The 15927-nt window shown below is 38.8% G+C and overlaps 1 protein-coding gene across 1 annotated transcript; it reads left to right on the forward strand.

Annotated features, from left to right (window-relative positions):
- The first annotated feature begins 12625 nt into the window (after positions 1 to 12625).
- On the forward strand, positions 12626 to 14940 carry LOC138630086 (blue-sensitive opsin-like). The gene is made up of 5 exons (XM_069714200.1): positions 12626 to 13004; positions 13127 to 13295; positions 13381 to 13546; positions 13901 to 14140; positions 14839 to 14940. Exons 1-5 carry the CDS (start codon positions 12626 to 12628, stop codon positions 14938 to 14940), a joined length of 1056 nt encoding a protein of 351 aa, XP_069570301.1.
- Positions 14941 to 15927: the final 987 nt, after the last annotated feature.

Genomic DNA, 15927 nt, shown 5'->3' on the forward strand with positions numbered 1-15927 from the left:
TGATATTTGCAATCGTGCGTCGGGATACGACGCTCCGTACGGGGACGTGCCTCAATAAATACCCGAAATGTATAGAAAGTAAACAAATCACGAGTTTAAGCAAATTACAACAAGTTGTGTTGCAGCAGTGGGGTTATTGTCCCTTAGTAAAGATGGCGACATCCGTTTAGAGCCCCTTTTATTTAAATATTGCGGGTGATGCTGATTTTAGTCGTGTCTGAACATACTTAGATATTTCCACACATGTACAACAATAATGTTTGACCACCAATTTACAGATTTAGCGCTGACACATATTAAAGTTGACACGCCCACGTACACCATCAGTGCGCCCTCCGCTGATACAAATAGCCTACTGCATTACTACAATACCATCAGCGTCCACAACTACATCGTTCCTCTTCTCTGACAAGTTATTTTTTATTATTATTATTTATGTTAAATAACTGTCAGAAAGGCCTATTTGAGTTAATGCGTGACAAGGGTGCTTGGGATTGATTGATATTCATGGATGACATTAGAAACCTAAAAAAAAAAAATCTTTAGACTACTTATACAACATTTTAAATCATATTGTTCATTGTATCTAAACAAATTTGATAATACTTTCACAGCGCGTCTTGCAGTTTAGATGCATTCATTCTTTACTTGCCGTATTAATGCCGTTTTCTCATGTGATTTAATGAGAAAACTGCATTACGGGTTGTTTTTTTAAAAAAAATATTTGATGAATCTTAAAGGCTCTATTTAGTTGGTATTCATCAACATATCCCTGGCAGGAGTCTTATCCACCGTAGTGAAGCTGACAGAGTGTTTGTGTTTATAGAAAACAGTTTACAGTGAATTACTGTGGAAATCCAACTTTGACAGAAAATAGGAAAATAGATAGTGGTTTGTTGTACCTGGGGTGGACATAAATTAACATTGGTCAATAATAGCATAAAAGCCTTAGACTGCAGGATAGACTGAAACAAAATTGGAGCAGGGCTGATTTTGACACTAAGTTTGACAGACTAATGCTTACTCAGCAGGTAATATGGAGCATAATGGGGCAGGGTCTATCTAATGCGATGTAAAAAAAAAAAAGACATTTCTGCACATATAGAAAATCCTGTTTGCTCACGTGGATTTTTGTTTCTTTTTCTTTATCAGCCTGTTTTATAAAACATTGTTAGCATTTGTCTGAGTTGTGTGACCTAAGTGTACGCTAGTAACTACGCCATAGTTTTAGTATTTGAGGCTTCAGAGGAACCTTTTCTCCCTCAACAATTGTACTCTTTGTATGACAATTTTTTTTTTTTAATTAAAAAATAAAAATAAAAATAAAAATCATATCTTTATGGGTGTTATACTAGATGTGAGCCATCTAATTATTACAAAGAAAATTAACTTCTGTATCTGTAATATCTGTCTGCGTCGTGTTAATAGCTATTGTTCAGAAAAAGTATTGCCCTTTGTTGCAATATATTTTTCCTCCGTTAGAGGGCAGACTTGCATTGTTTATATAGTTTGCGGTGTATAGTTTACAATGAGCAAGTTATGTACAAATATGACAGGTGGAAACAATGAGTTTTTGATTCTCATCGTTTACATATTTTATAAGTGTGTCAGTGTGCTGTCCATAAGTGAAAACAACATCAACAAAATTGCAAGTCATGGATTAAAGAGTCCAAATGAGAACTGGAAGGCCCACAGTTGTTTTCACTTTTTCTGTCTGATTAAACCTGTCCTGGTAGAAGGCCGGCTGAGCTATGCTGGGAATTATATGAGATCACTGCAGTCCTTGTATCAATAACAATCATACATTTTATTTTTGCAGTATCACACAGCCTTCAACAATTAAATATACATTGACTGAATGATGAAAGGATTCCAGCACAATTTCAGACACCACTTATATTTCATCAGAAGTTGAGCTGCTTGTTGCACCTTTAGCTCCCACATGGCCAATAAAGGAAAAGCACACACATTGAACTTTTCACATCATTTTATGTCATTACAAAATGTAAACTCTTTTGTGTTTGAATATATTTTTATGTGCATCTACAACATGACATCACATGTTTAAAAGCACTTTTCCTTCAGTTGAACCTTCATTATTATGTGTTCTATGTGTTGTACTCCTTTGTATTCAATTAACATCTTTCCTTTGTGTTTCTCATTTAATCACATCCCAGCAGTAGACATTGGCAGAAATGACAACACAGAAAAGGAAAAGAAAAAGGAAGAGAACAAATTTGAATACCACTGTACCACAAAGAGATTTAGTCTCCTCTTGACAGAGTCGGCATGAACACATGTTAGAAATGAGGTTTTGTCACCAGATCAATTGAGATCATTTACTTAACCCTCTGCAAAATGTTCAGTTATATTGATATAGTTTGTCCCAAACGTTTTTTTCATTGAAGAAGTGAAGAAATGTAAAAGTAAGATGGTAGACACATGTCAGCATGCTTGTCATGCGTGCTGCAGGAAAGGAAGTATGTCGTAGAAGATACGGTCAGACAGTTCGGACACTCATTAGGGATGTTATCACAATAATGATCGGATAAAGACAAGAACATGAAATAAAGAAAGAGAAGAGAAGAGAAGAGAAGAGTGGTGATACCAAAAGACTCCATATTTCCTTGTTTGTAAAGTCAAAACCTATTATGTTTTACTTATAACCAAATGAATGGTGGACTCAGGGCTGCTGTCATGGTGAATAATGATGAGCGATAGTGTTCTTCTCATTTTTATCAATTGCCTAACATTAACAACTCTAGATTTAAATCAAACATGGCCACAAAAGCAAGATTCTTTTTTATTTTTGTTGTAATTTGCATACATGCACTGCATTCTATACTGCATAACTTTGGAGCTGACTTTCTCCATTGTCAATATGTCATTTCTTTGGCTTAATTCACCAGTATGCTGAGAGGAGGGTGCACATTCCTCTTGCTCATTTGATCATTGTTAAGATGAGATGATTTGGGAAATTCTTGGTAACTTGTGTCTGTTCTATTTGCTCACGCAGGTTTTCCATAGCAGCCATTAGTCTCCTAACCTGCCTGGACTTCCCCTTTCTATTTGAGTTGTCTGTGATGTTTTTTTGCTTTTGTTTGTTTTTCTGCTTCAATATTGATCAGTTTAAAGAGGGAGATATTTCTTTCTTTATCAATTTCACTAACAATTTGTATGTTCTGATTATGCCTCTTGAGGAGGTACTTTAATTAGTGTTTCTGTGAAAGTACAGTTAAGGCCAATGTAATTCTAAATGAGGAAAGAGTGCTGCAGTCAAAGTAGATACAGATTCCAAGGATCTCCCTGATTGGCCACAGATAGCAGGTGCCTGGGTCTGAAACGTTTTTAGATGACAGCAAACTACCCAGGAAAATGGAGGAATTTGATGTGCTTGTTATGTTGGTTTGATTTATTTGGAAAAAAAATCTACACTTACATGCTGCTCCATCCCTCCCACTCATTTGACAAAACAACCTCAAGTTTATCGTACTGTCACGGCTTAGTCACATAATCGGTCATGCACATGTGTGTTAACCCGCTGCCAGCAAGCACAAAAGAAGGTTAAGAGGGTCGTGGAGCTCAGACAAACACATTGATCTTCCGTACCGCTCTGAGCTGCCAGTATTGGTTTACACAGTAAGAGTCTTAGGAAGCAACTGGAGAAATAAACACTGAAAGCCTCAAGAGATCACGATGAAAAGCCACACCAGCGACATGGTTCAAGGATTATGGCAGAAGGATGTTTACGAGAAGGTGTGCTTTCCCACTTATCCTTCATGGCAGATCTGAGTGTCTTGTTCAGGTTCAAGAGCCTTCACTTTGTTTTAATTGAAAAGAAAAGAAAGCAACCAAAGATGATTGTAAAATCAAAAGTCTAAACAACTAAATGTATTTTTTAAAAAAAATCATAGCATTACAAATGGCACATCGGCTGTACACTCTTCTTAAACAATGGCGATTATCTGTATTGGTCTCAAAAAATGTGTGCCGAATGTTATATTTGTAGCAAAATTACAAGCCACTTATCTTTTGAGTGGTGACAGAGGTGATTTTGGAGGCCGCACAGCTGCCATTGGGAATATGTAGAGGACAGTGTGGTAATTTAAGACAGTTTTTACTTAGGACATCTTTAAAATGAGCCAATGACAGTCACTGGAAAATAATCACTTTGGATCTAAAATACCAAAAGATGTTTTCTTGGCTCATCTTTTCCCCTGAAGCTGAGGATAAGTTGAGCCACATGGGGCTAAACTGTACTACTAATTATGTTGAAGTAAAACTGAACATTTCCACATCACATTATGCTGTATCAAAGCAAAGGAAGGTCAATAGAAGCACATTTGTGCATACTGAAATAGCTGGTAATGTACAGATGAAAAGGGAATTGACAGTTACACCTGCGCGCAGTAGCACTTGTGGAGTTTCAGCCCTGTCTGTCTTCTGTTTATAGAAGACGGGTTTGGGTCTAAAATTCAAAATGCCACATCATGTTGGTGATACTATGGAAGAATGCAGTGTATAATCAATACGTTACTTTAATAATGCTTTAATGATGTTAGAAAAATTACTCAGAGGTTGTATTCAAAATCAAACATATCGGACATTTATTCTTGCAAGAAGGGGCAAATACATGTACACTCAAAAAAGATGTCCAGCATTGCTCGAAGTCTCTCATCCGTAGTTCAGCTTATATATAGTGTGACAAACAGTTGACAGTCACCCCCATTCCCTCTGTATATCTGATTTTGTAGATAGTACTGAGTGAGGTCATCAAATGATATAATTCATAAATAGCAGAACTGTCAGGCTCTTTGGTTCAAATTACCTCTCTCCTGCATTTTAACAAACTTGTATCATCCAGTGGTTTAGAGTTCATATAATGCCAACATTATAGCCTCATATTGGAACTTATTAAAGCAAAAACATGAGAGTTTTAAAACTTGTCTCTTATTGTTCAGAAAATAGAATCATGATTCTTTGAATATACAAAAATCACTTTGAATCGCAAAAAATGTTTTTGAACTCAAATGTATTCACCACATATTCCATAGGCTGGTTTCCATCGCAGGGTAAAATGGATGACTCTTCAAAATGTTGTGGTCACATGACCAATTTTGTCTGTAGTTGTCAAGAAACAAGGGGTGACTCAACTACCCCATTGGCTCGAATTAGAGAAAAAAGAGAATCAGAGAACCAATGTGATCATAATATAAGAACAAAGTCACATCCTAATGCGGTCGTAAGCCTTTGTTTTCTTCCTCTCCTATTGTGAATGGCAATGATTCTAATCGCTTCTGACGTCAAGCTGTTAAGCTTGCACACAAAGCTTCATTAACCTGCTGAAACATTAAAACAGTGACCTTAACCTTCCTGTTATCTTCGCGGACAATATACGAGAGCTGCGTTATCACAGACTGGTGTCTGTCATATTTTAGTCAGAATTGTTTTTTGAAACTATTTCAGATTTTCCGATGGCAGCAAATAGTCACACCTGTTGTCCTCCTGTTGTCAAAACTGACCTGGTCTGAGTTTTAGTGCTTGTAAGGCATAATGGAAAATTCATCACAACATTTTTTGTCAAATCTTGTCAGCCAACTTCATTCCAACTCACTGACACTGGTTTTACGCTTTTTATAATTTTTGGTCATTAGAGCTCATTTCTTCTGAAATTATAATTCATTTTTGAGTAAAAAAGAAGCACATAAATTATCACCCAATTCTGTGGTACATTTTGTTAGTCAACGTCATTCCAACTCAACACAACTAATTTTCCACACACCTCGCGTGTGTGTGTGTGTGTGTGTGTGTGTGTGTGTGTGTGTGTGTGTGTGTGTGTGTGTGTGTGTGTGTGTGTGTGTGTGTGTGAGTGAGTTTGTTTTTGTTGTGTTCCCATGTTGGAAAGGGAAAGCAAAGGACTCGTTAGGACAGCTGCACACATGTGGAGCTTTGAACGTGTGTGTGTGTGTGTGTGTGTGTGTGTGTGTGTGTGTGTGTGTGTGTGTGTGTGTGTGTGTGTGTGTGTGTGTGTGTGTGTGTGTGTGTGTGTGTGTGTGTGTGTGTGTGTGTGTGTGTGTGTGTGTGCGTGTCCGTGTGTGTGTGTGTGTGTTTGTTTTTGTTGTGTTCCCATGTTTGGAAATGAATATCAAAGGACAAGTTAGGAAAGCTGCACACGTGGAGCTTTGAACGTGTGTGTGTGTGTGTGTGTGTGTGTGTGTGTGTGTGTGTGTGTGTGTGTGTGTGTGCGTGTGTGTGTGTGTGTGTGTGTGTGTGTGTGTGTCTGTGTGTCTGTGCGTTTGTGCATGTGTGCATGTGTGCAAATGTGAGTGTGTGGCATATGTGTGGCGTGTATGTGTGTGTGTGTGTGTGTGTGTGTGTGTGTGTGTGCATGGTTGTGTTTGTTTGTTTTTGTTGTGTTCCCGTGTCGGGAAACGAACAGCAAAAGGCAAGTTAGGACAGCTGCACACGTGGAGTTTTGAACTTGTATGTGTGTGTGTGTGTGTGTGTGTGTGTGTGTGTGTGTGTGTGTGTGTGTGTGTCTGTGTGTGTTGTGCATGTGTGCATGTGTGCAAATGTGAGTGTGTGGCATGTGTGTGGTGTGTGTGTGTGTGTGTGTGTGTGTGTGTGTGTGTGTGTGTGTGTGTGTGTGTGTGTGTGTGTATATGTATGCGTGTTTTTATGCGATGTTTAAAGAAGTTTAATAAATGTACTGTTATTATAAAAATGGTGTAATAGCAGGCCATAAATCATTAACAGAAATTAATATAGAGTGTCTTTATGGCTCCGCGCCGCTGACAGTCATAGTCGAAGGAGTTATGTTTTCAGGTTGGCCGTCCGTCCAGTTCTTGTGAACACGATCTGTCAAAAATGTCTTGAGGGAAATTATTCAAACTTGGCACAAATGTTCACTCAGACTCAAGGATAAACTAATTACATTTTGGGGGCCAAGGGTGAAACTTCAAGGTCACTGTGACCTCACATCTATCCCCTATCATGAAAGCAATATCTAAGGAATGCCTCAAGGGAATTTCTTCCAATGTGGCACAAGCATTCACTTGGACTCAAAGATGATATAATTAGAGTTTGGTGGCCAAAGGTCAAAGTTATCTCACAAAATTCATGCAGCAATTACTGACAAAATTTCACAAAAAGGATGGTAAAATGATACAATTTTATATCCAAAATGTCAAAGGACATCATAATTTTTTGCAAATGGCCATTATTTACATCATAACTCTGACTAAATGTAATACCATCTATAACACTATAACTAAATTGGTGTCAGTAATTATGGGTCTCAATCTCGAAGCTGTTGTGATTGTATAGATCAGGATTCCTACAAAGTCTCACAACATATATCATATGAGTCTGGGCATGGATGTAAACTGCAACTTGACTACTTGGCTGAGGCAACCGCAAGGCAGTTTGTGTCAGAAACAGGGGGACACATCTCAGATAGTAAATATTAACAGATCTATTAGTGGAAACAGGGATAAAACACAAATGACCAAGTGAAGATCATGTGATGAGATAAAAAGTTACAGAGGCTACGTTGATGCTTGGGGTGAGGCCATTGTGCATACAGGGTCAAGAATTAAATCTTTAATCTCAATTTTGAATCCTACATGGATGAGAGCTCCTACAAGAAGAATCAGGTATTTGAACATCGACAGTTCCACAGCAACTGAGTGCTGAGGCTCCAATGTGCTGATGGAGATGATCTAATATGATCCATAGGTTCAGGGTGGGGTACATGACATGGGTCATTGACATTCTTTGTTGACTGCTGTATCTACTTTCAATCACACAAGCAACAATGGCATGGAAATATATGAGTCTAAAAAAACAGTGAAATGGAATTACTAGCGTGTCAAAAAAAGTTAGAAACTAAAATATATTTGGGGAAAATTATTTTCTCATTGACCTTAACTCCTTTTTGTTCATGCTCTCTGAATTTGGAAGGGAGACAGAGGTTGGAGTGGGTAAAATTACTCCAGCCATGCTGGTGGCATTGTGAGCATCCATGGGACAAAAGGGCATTGCTGCCACAGAATTGGATTTAATAATTCTGAACCCCTCTTTTGTTCCTTTTTGAGAGGAACAGGCTGGAGGCAATGGTGAATGCTGAACAGATCTGGATTGCATAAGCCTGAAGCATCATGTGCACAGCTTTATATCATGGAGGAGCCTCAGGTTGTTGTATTGTCGGTGGCAGAGGCTAATTGACCAAAATTAACTGCCTAATGAGATGGCAGCAGTTTCGAAGCTTGCCCAGTGAACTGGGAAGACACTCAGACCTAGGACACATGTTTTCGCTTTCCCTACATCATGAGAGAAAGCTGCACTCCTTTCAGGGGCCTGAGACTGAACTAGTTATGATGTGTGGCAGCGTAAAGCACTCAGTAAACTTTATTAAGTAGACTTACCACACTCTGTCCTGCAGGCTTGTCACTGAGAGTAACACAACCAGGTATTAAGTACCCATTCAGTGACACATAGTTAGTATGTTCTGCTTGTCCACTCTTTTACAGGAAGAAGATGTAAAATTTCACTTAGAGGAGGCTGAAGGCTGAACAAAGATGTCAGAAGGCTGGGTGCTGCCATTCTTGCTCCTGTGACTATATGTGACCACTGCTCAGGCCATGTGCATGGGTGCTTACATAGCATAGTTCAACACTGTAATGACGGTCAACATCAATGATAATAATATTGGCACTAATACTAAACACAAATTATATTTATTTAAATATATTGATTTTCTTTTTTATGACCGTTGTACAAAGATACAAGAGTATGAATGAACTCTGTTCGAGCAGGAAATCTTCTATATGTACTGCACCATGTGTCTGACCTTAATTTCAGCTGAGGCCATCTGGACAAATTCCTTGTACACCTGTCGTATTCCCTGCCCGGTTTAGATGTTTGACCCACACAGTCCTTTGGCAGTGCTGAAACACTGGCCGTACACAGTAAGAAATTTTGTTGAAAACAAAAAACACGTTTGTGTCCACAAACTGCAGAGCTTTATACATTTTACAAACAGGAAGTGCAGACCTAAAGTTATATAGTAGGACCCACTTTCATATTTGTGTTTTTTTATTGAGTCCTAGTTTCAACAGATGATGATCTTCTTCATCTCCTTTGGCTGATTTGATATTTGTCAGTATCCACCTGTTTATTGAAGGTCACAGACCTTCAACACAGTAACATGCTGCAATGTTTGATTGTGATGTGGAAAAATGCTCTGCTTTGTGCGGAGATCCACACATGGTGTAATCCTTTCTTGATCCTGATACGACAAAGAAGGAGGACAACGGACGACAGATTGAATGTGATTAGCAGTCGTAATAGCGTTGATGACTGGATTTGCTAATGCCAACACTGTGTCCTTCCGCCTTTATTGGCGCCAACTGAACCACTGAGAGTCAAAACTCAACTAAACTGCTTATTGGTGCATACATGTTTATTTCAGAACATCTACATAATTTGTCTGGGTATGTGCATGTGTGTGCGTGTGTGTGTGTCTCAGTGTGCTGTGCATCATCTATTTTGACTTGAAACATTGTCTCAGTGCTGAGATAGGAGCAGAAATTGGCAGATACCCTAAAACCACATGACATTTGTTTTTTTTGTATACCAGTTTGATGTGGCATTGCTTCCTGTTGCAGTGTAATCTGATTGATCAAAGTTGGCCGGAATCAATTAATTAACCATTTAATAAATAAAATCAGACAGGCCTATTAATTTACTGCTAACTCTATTTCATTGCACCTGCAAAAGACTCTGAGGTGACGATCACTTGAACATTTATTTTAGATTTCTTTTGTTGAAATGCTTGGAAAAATGAAGCCCGGTGTGTCACAGAGCTTCAGGAGGATTTCTGGATCCCTGTCCTTTTAGATACAGACATTACACTCATCAGTCCCTCCCTGTTCCCCCAGGACCATCCAGCAAACTCAGGGACCTTCTATGCTATGGCCACTGCACGGTTTTTTGTATCTACTATGGACACTTTCATCATTACACTTACCATTGCATGCAGTGTCCAGCACAAGAAGCTCTGATTCCACCTCGAATACATCCTGGTGAACTTGACCATGGTGAACTTTATTTTGTCCTGTCTGGACTCCTTCACTGCTTGTTGCTACTTCTCATACAAATATGACATTTTTGGACCCCTGGCATGCAAGATTGAATGTTTTTTGGCAACACTTAGAGGTAAAATGAATTTGGAGATGTACGTGTAAAGATCAATGATACTTGAGTATCAAGACGCTAATGTAATCAATTCTAAATGATATGGTTCCTGGCATCTTTCAAATGCTATCAAAGCAAGAGACCACAGGCTCACCATGCCTGTGGTCTCTTGCCTCCACTGTTCGGATGAAGAAGGTCAGTACACACACGTTTACATTTGGTCAGGATGCAAAGCTGCAATTTATACTCAGCGTGTTTGTGATCACCCAAATGCAGTACTCCTGTGGACTGGTACACCACACAAAAAAAAAATACAACAATTAATCTTATGTGATGTTTCTCTTCTGTTTCTGCTTTGCCGTCCCCTTCACCACCATTACCCTGTGCTATATGCAGATGTTTATTGTAAAGCAAAAATTAAAATAGAAAGCATTTTATTTTGTTTAATGAATGTAAAATGCTGCTCCGTAGGGAAAGGATGTTTTAAATATCAGCTGAACTTGAGACATAAACAATAATTTCGTCAGTTACAATCACAAAATGTAAAACTTAAAAGCGTCTCCTGTGTGACGCAACAGATAGACCCATCGGAAATGCAGAAGTTATGCGAGTCAGGCAGCAAAGGCCCAAGTTGAGTCTGCCTCTACCCAGGAGTCAGAAAGGGAGGTGACCAGGATGATGGTCGTCATGGTGATGGAGTTCATGGTGTGCTGATTGCCTCATTCCTCCATTGCTCTCTGCATTATCAACAACCGTGGACAACCTTTTGACCAAGGATTTGCTTCTATCGCATCCGTCTTTTCCAAGTCCTCTGATTTCTACAACCCAGTTATCTACGTTCTACCCAATAAACAGGTCTGTTGGACGTCCTGTCACTCTGAAAACCCAAAACAGTGATAGGAAGGCACAAAATGCTCGGGATGCTGCTGTAGCGAAATAATTTCCCCTCGGGGATTAATAGAGTACAATAAAAAAAAAAAAAAATTAAAAAATAAAAAGAACAGCATTAACCTCACATTTTAGCATTATTCCTATTGTCAAGCTCATGATTTATAATTGATAGACCACAACAATAGATAGATATAAACAAAAAAATGCCCTTACATCGAAACAATAACCTAGCTTGAGCTACTTCCTTTTTTGAGCTAAACACAAATAGGTATAAACAATTCTTAGAAACAGGATAATAATAAAGTTAATGTGGCTAATTAGAACCAGAAAGCAAACAACAACTCAAGTATATAGAAAAATTATAAATTGATGCTATCTGGCCTGTAATTATGATTACTGATCATTTGTGCATTATAAATTTGTACACATGATGATGTTTTGAGCAACAAATTGCATAGTTACTGAATTATACTACTATTATTTGCACTGCAAACTTGAAAAAAGAAAAAAAGAATAAATAAATACAATAATAAACATATTGCTCTCATTATTCTGCTCTGATAGGATAATGCATACATGGTCGTCCCCATTGGGTGGCTGGAATGACAGACTTACAGACAGCAACTTCTGCAGTTTCAGTATCAGCTTTAATCCCTTAACGTCAGTGAAGAAGGCAAAATGCCAAAAAGGTGACACAAAGCTTGAGTTAAACCAGCAGAGTGGATTACTCTCTACTTTGCTTCAGACATAATGTTATTTGAAACCAGATTAGAAGCAAATACCTGCTGAGAACGTCTTTAAGAAAGTGGGATTAACATGTTTATCCAAGTTTTGATGTCATGTCCATATCAAAAAAGGTACCTGCATGCTTGTTTCTGCTCCTTAATTCAAACTGTAGACAATTGTTCAAAAAAAGACCTAAATGTTGGAATTTGGAAGTTGTGGACAACTTTCAGCATATTCATAATTTATATCATTGTCTTACTTACCTTAAACAATAACCTCTTATAAAGATAAACTTTATCTCTTAAGCAATAATCAGATAAGCATGAACACATGTATCCCAATCATTAGCAGACACAAGGGTTTTTCCCGTGGCAGTTTAAATAAATTCGCACTACTGAGTGATTTTGGTCAAAAAGCAGCAGAAGTTGTCCTACATCCTTCACACAAGCTGTAATCAGAGATGCCTGAGAGATCGGAAAACCTCCAGCCTCCTACATCTTTGGCACCACAAAGCAAAAACACAGAGGTGACATTATATAAACGACTTAATGACTTACAACAACTAACTAATCAGCCAATGAATTAGTCAGTTATATAATTGATTAACTTCAAATTGGGATAAGTTTTATCCTGGGCCCTTTATAAACATCAATACACATCAAGAGCGATAGAGAGAGACAGAAGAGATCCTGACATTGCAGTGTCTGCTTCTTCAAACTTTATTCTTTATTTTCATCATTTGATACATTGCTTGTGACGTCTAGTTTGACTACACCATAAGTAAGGAAAACAGTTTTTCAGAAAAAGCTAAATGAGGTCTACTCGTGGTATGGAGCTGCCAGAAGACTTCTGGATTCCAGTCGTCCTGGATACTAACAACATTACAACACTTAGCCCTTTCCTGGTTCCTCAGGACCACTTGGGGAGTTTGGGCGTCTTCTACTCTATGGCAGCATTCACGTTCTTCGTTTTTGTGGTTGGTACTGGCATCAACGCCCTCACCATTGCGTGTACCATCCAATACAAGAAGCTCCGGTCCCACCTCAACTACATCCTGGTGAACTTGGCCATTGCAAACCTTCTTGTATCCTGTGTGGGCGCCTTCACTGCCTGCTGCTCCTTTACATGCAGGTATTTCATCTTTGGTCCCACGGCATGCAAGATGGAAGGTTTTATGGCAACACTTGGAGGTAAGGTTCAAGTTGTAGGTTGCAAATAAAACACACACATTCCATTTGAGCCTGACTTCCTCTCACTGGTCTAACTTATAGCGAATTGAAAAAGGAGTGAAATTGTTTCTCTGTCATTCCAGGTATGGTGAGCCTGTGGTCTCTTGCTGTGATAGCTTTTGAAAGATGGCTTGTCATTTGCAAGCCACTCGGTAACTTTGTTTTCAAGCCCGACCACGCTTTAGCATGCTGTGCATTCACCTGGGTGTTTGCACTGATTGCCTCAGCGCCTCCACTGTTCGGATGGAGCAGGTCAGTACCAAACGCACACACTTACATTTGGTTTGCCGTACAAAGCTGCAAGGTGTGCTCAACATGTTTGTGATCAACCCTGCAGGTATATCCCAGAGGGCCTGCAGTGCTCCTGTGGACCAGACTGGTACACCACAAACAACAAATACAACAACGAGTCCTATGTGATCTTTCTCTTCTGCTTCTGTTTTGCTGTTCCCTTGACCACCATTGTCTTCTGCTACTCCCAGCTGCTCATTACACTGAAAATGGTGAGACTAAACACAAAATGAAATTTAAGATTGAAAATTTATTGCTTAAAAGTTCCTTTGGTTTTCAAAAAAGAAATAATCCTTGCTTGTAACAATAAAAACATCTTACCATGATTGAGAAACATTATTATTTTAGTCAATTTTATGGTTTAATAAAGCACAAATCTAACAGGTCAAATCTATCATAATCTGACTGTCTGACTTGCAATGCTGTACCATTCATAAATAAATATCCCTAATAAGTATGATTTCCAAGATCGAAGCACAAGCTAAACTGCTCTATCACCTTTCACATGTGCAGTCAATGCAAACGCCAAACTAGCATGTCTTTGATCTGAACCCCCGCGTCAACAGGCAGCGAAGGCCCAAGCTGAGTCTGCCTCCACCCAGAAAGCAGAGAGGGAGGTGACCAGGATGGTAGTCGTCATGGTGCTGGGCTTTCTGGTGTGCTGGGTGCCTTATGCCTCCTTTGCTCTCTGGATCATCAACAACCGTGGGCAATCGTTTGACCTGAGGATGGCGACCATCCCCGCCTGTTTCTCTAAGGCCTCTGCCGTCTACAACCCTATGATCTACATCCTCCTCAATAAGCAGGTGGGTTCATTGTCAAAAAAGCTTCTGTCACTCAGATGTTGTGATGAAAAGCTAACCTAGGAAAGGATGCACTTTGTTGCCAAGAAGCATGTGGAACAACAGTTGAGAGACACTGATAAGAAGCTCCACCAACCTGTTGGCACCATATGTGCTGTCTTACTATCTCATGTACTTATGTCTGTCTCAGGCACACAGATCAGTGTAGGGGTGCGTGAGTGTCACATTTTATGTTATAAGTACATTATATTTAAAGAACTGGGACGCGAAACTGATTGGCTCAAAAGCGTGTGCAGAAAGATCATTGGGCAAGTAAAGATCTGACAAGATTACGACTTTGTGACTTGACAATGTGGGAAAGCGGAAGTGGCAAACAAAAAAAGAGCAGCAAGAAAAATATACCCACAGAGGAAGGAAGATGAAATAGCAGGGAACAGATCTTCCTTATTGAATTCATGCATAATCCTAATTTAAACATGTTTAACGAGTTCTTTATCTCATTTGCCAGGAGTGTAATCTAAATTAAGGTCACTGTCGCTTCTGGTGGGGTGTGCTTTTGTTTGAAGAATTAGATAAGCAATAGCCATAGTGACTTCTTTAATACAACCACTTGAGGTGCTGAAATGCTCAAAGATACATGGGGAAAGACAAGGAGCTAGTTGCTTGACGATTTCACTAATCATTTCTTTTTTCCCTTTCAGTTCCGGTCATGCATGTTAATGATGCTGGGGATGGGTGGAGGTGAAGAGGAAAGCTCAACAACCCAGTCAGTGACTGAAGTCTCCAAAGTCGGGCCTGCTTAGACTGTAGAACGACTCTTGACGATTTATCTGCCGCTAGTGATTTGACAATTGTAAATAACAAGGAATGTTCTCATATTTTGTCATATGAAAATAAATGTTGCAATACAAGTAAGACAGCATAAAGAATCTGCAAATGAAAAAAAATTATAAAAAAAAAAGTTGCAAACATGTTTACTGAGTCTGGGTATTTTTTAATACTGGAAAATAATATATTTACCAGATTGGACAGATACTGTATACACTTTTCTTATGTTTTGGAAGGGACATATTCACTTTAGCACACAAAAAGTTGTTAAACAAGCTGTTACCTGAAAGTGAGTGATTATTTATGTTATTTATGTTATACAGTATAATGCAAGGTGTTGCCAGGAAGGTTATTTTTGTCAATCATTTTAATTCTATGTTTGGTTATTACATTATTTGATCTCCAGTCAGGATGGTCCAAGTTTATTTGCACTTTCAACCATGTTGCTAGCCAATGTCTTTGTCACACTACACATATTATCAAGTTTACACATCTTCCCTGATTGACATGGATTCCTTTCAGGAAACAAGGAGGCCATTTCCTTATAAAAAAAAGAAATGGTTTCATGCCAAGAGACATAAGATGTAGCCAAAGGTAAACCAGCACAACCTAGATTACTGACAGTCAAATGCATTTAACCAGTTTACTGGACATCGCAGGTGATCAGATTATGTGGATTACAAAAAGAGGACTCTTAGACTGGGATGTAATGAGATGTTTCGCCAAATCTGGCTGACATACTAATCTCTGCATTAGCTCAATGGCGGTGGTGTTATACTGGGGATGAATGGAAAGCTTTAAATCCTGTTATTGAGCCAATTAAATTGAGCCTGAGTACTATTCAGAGTTCCTATAAAGGCAGCCATCAGAGAGAAGGGCTCTTCTGTGGAGGACAGTAAAAACATTTAAAGTATTTTTAAACAGTTCTTCAAGTTTATATTTGAAACACAATTAGAGACAAA

Source organism: Brachyistius frenatus, unplaced genomic scaffold, assembly GCF_029030835.1.
Source record: "Brachyistius frenatus isolate BFR_SWC_R1_liver_20210118 unplaced genomic scaffold, ASM2903083v1 Contig_4, whole genome shotgun sequence".
Taxonomy (NCBI): Eukaryota; Metazoa; Chordata; class Actinopteri; family Embiotocidae; genus Brachyistius; species Brachyistius frenatus.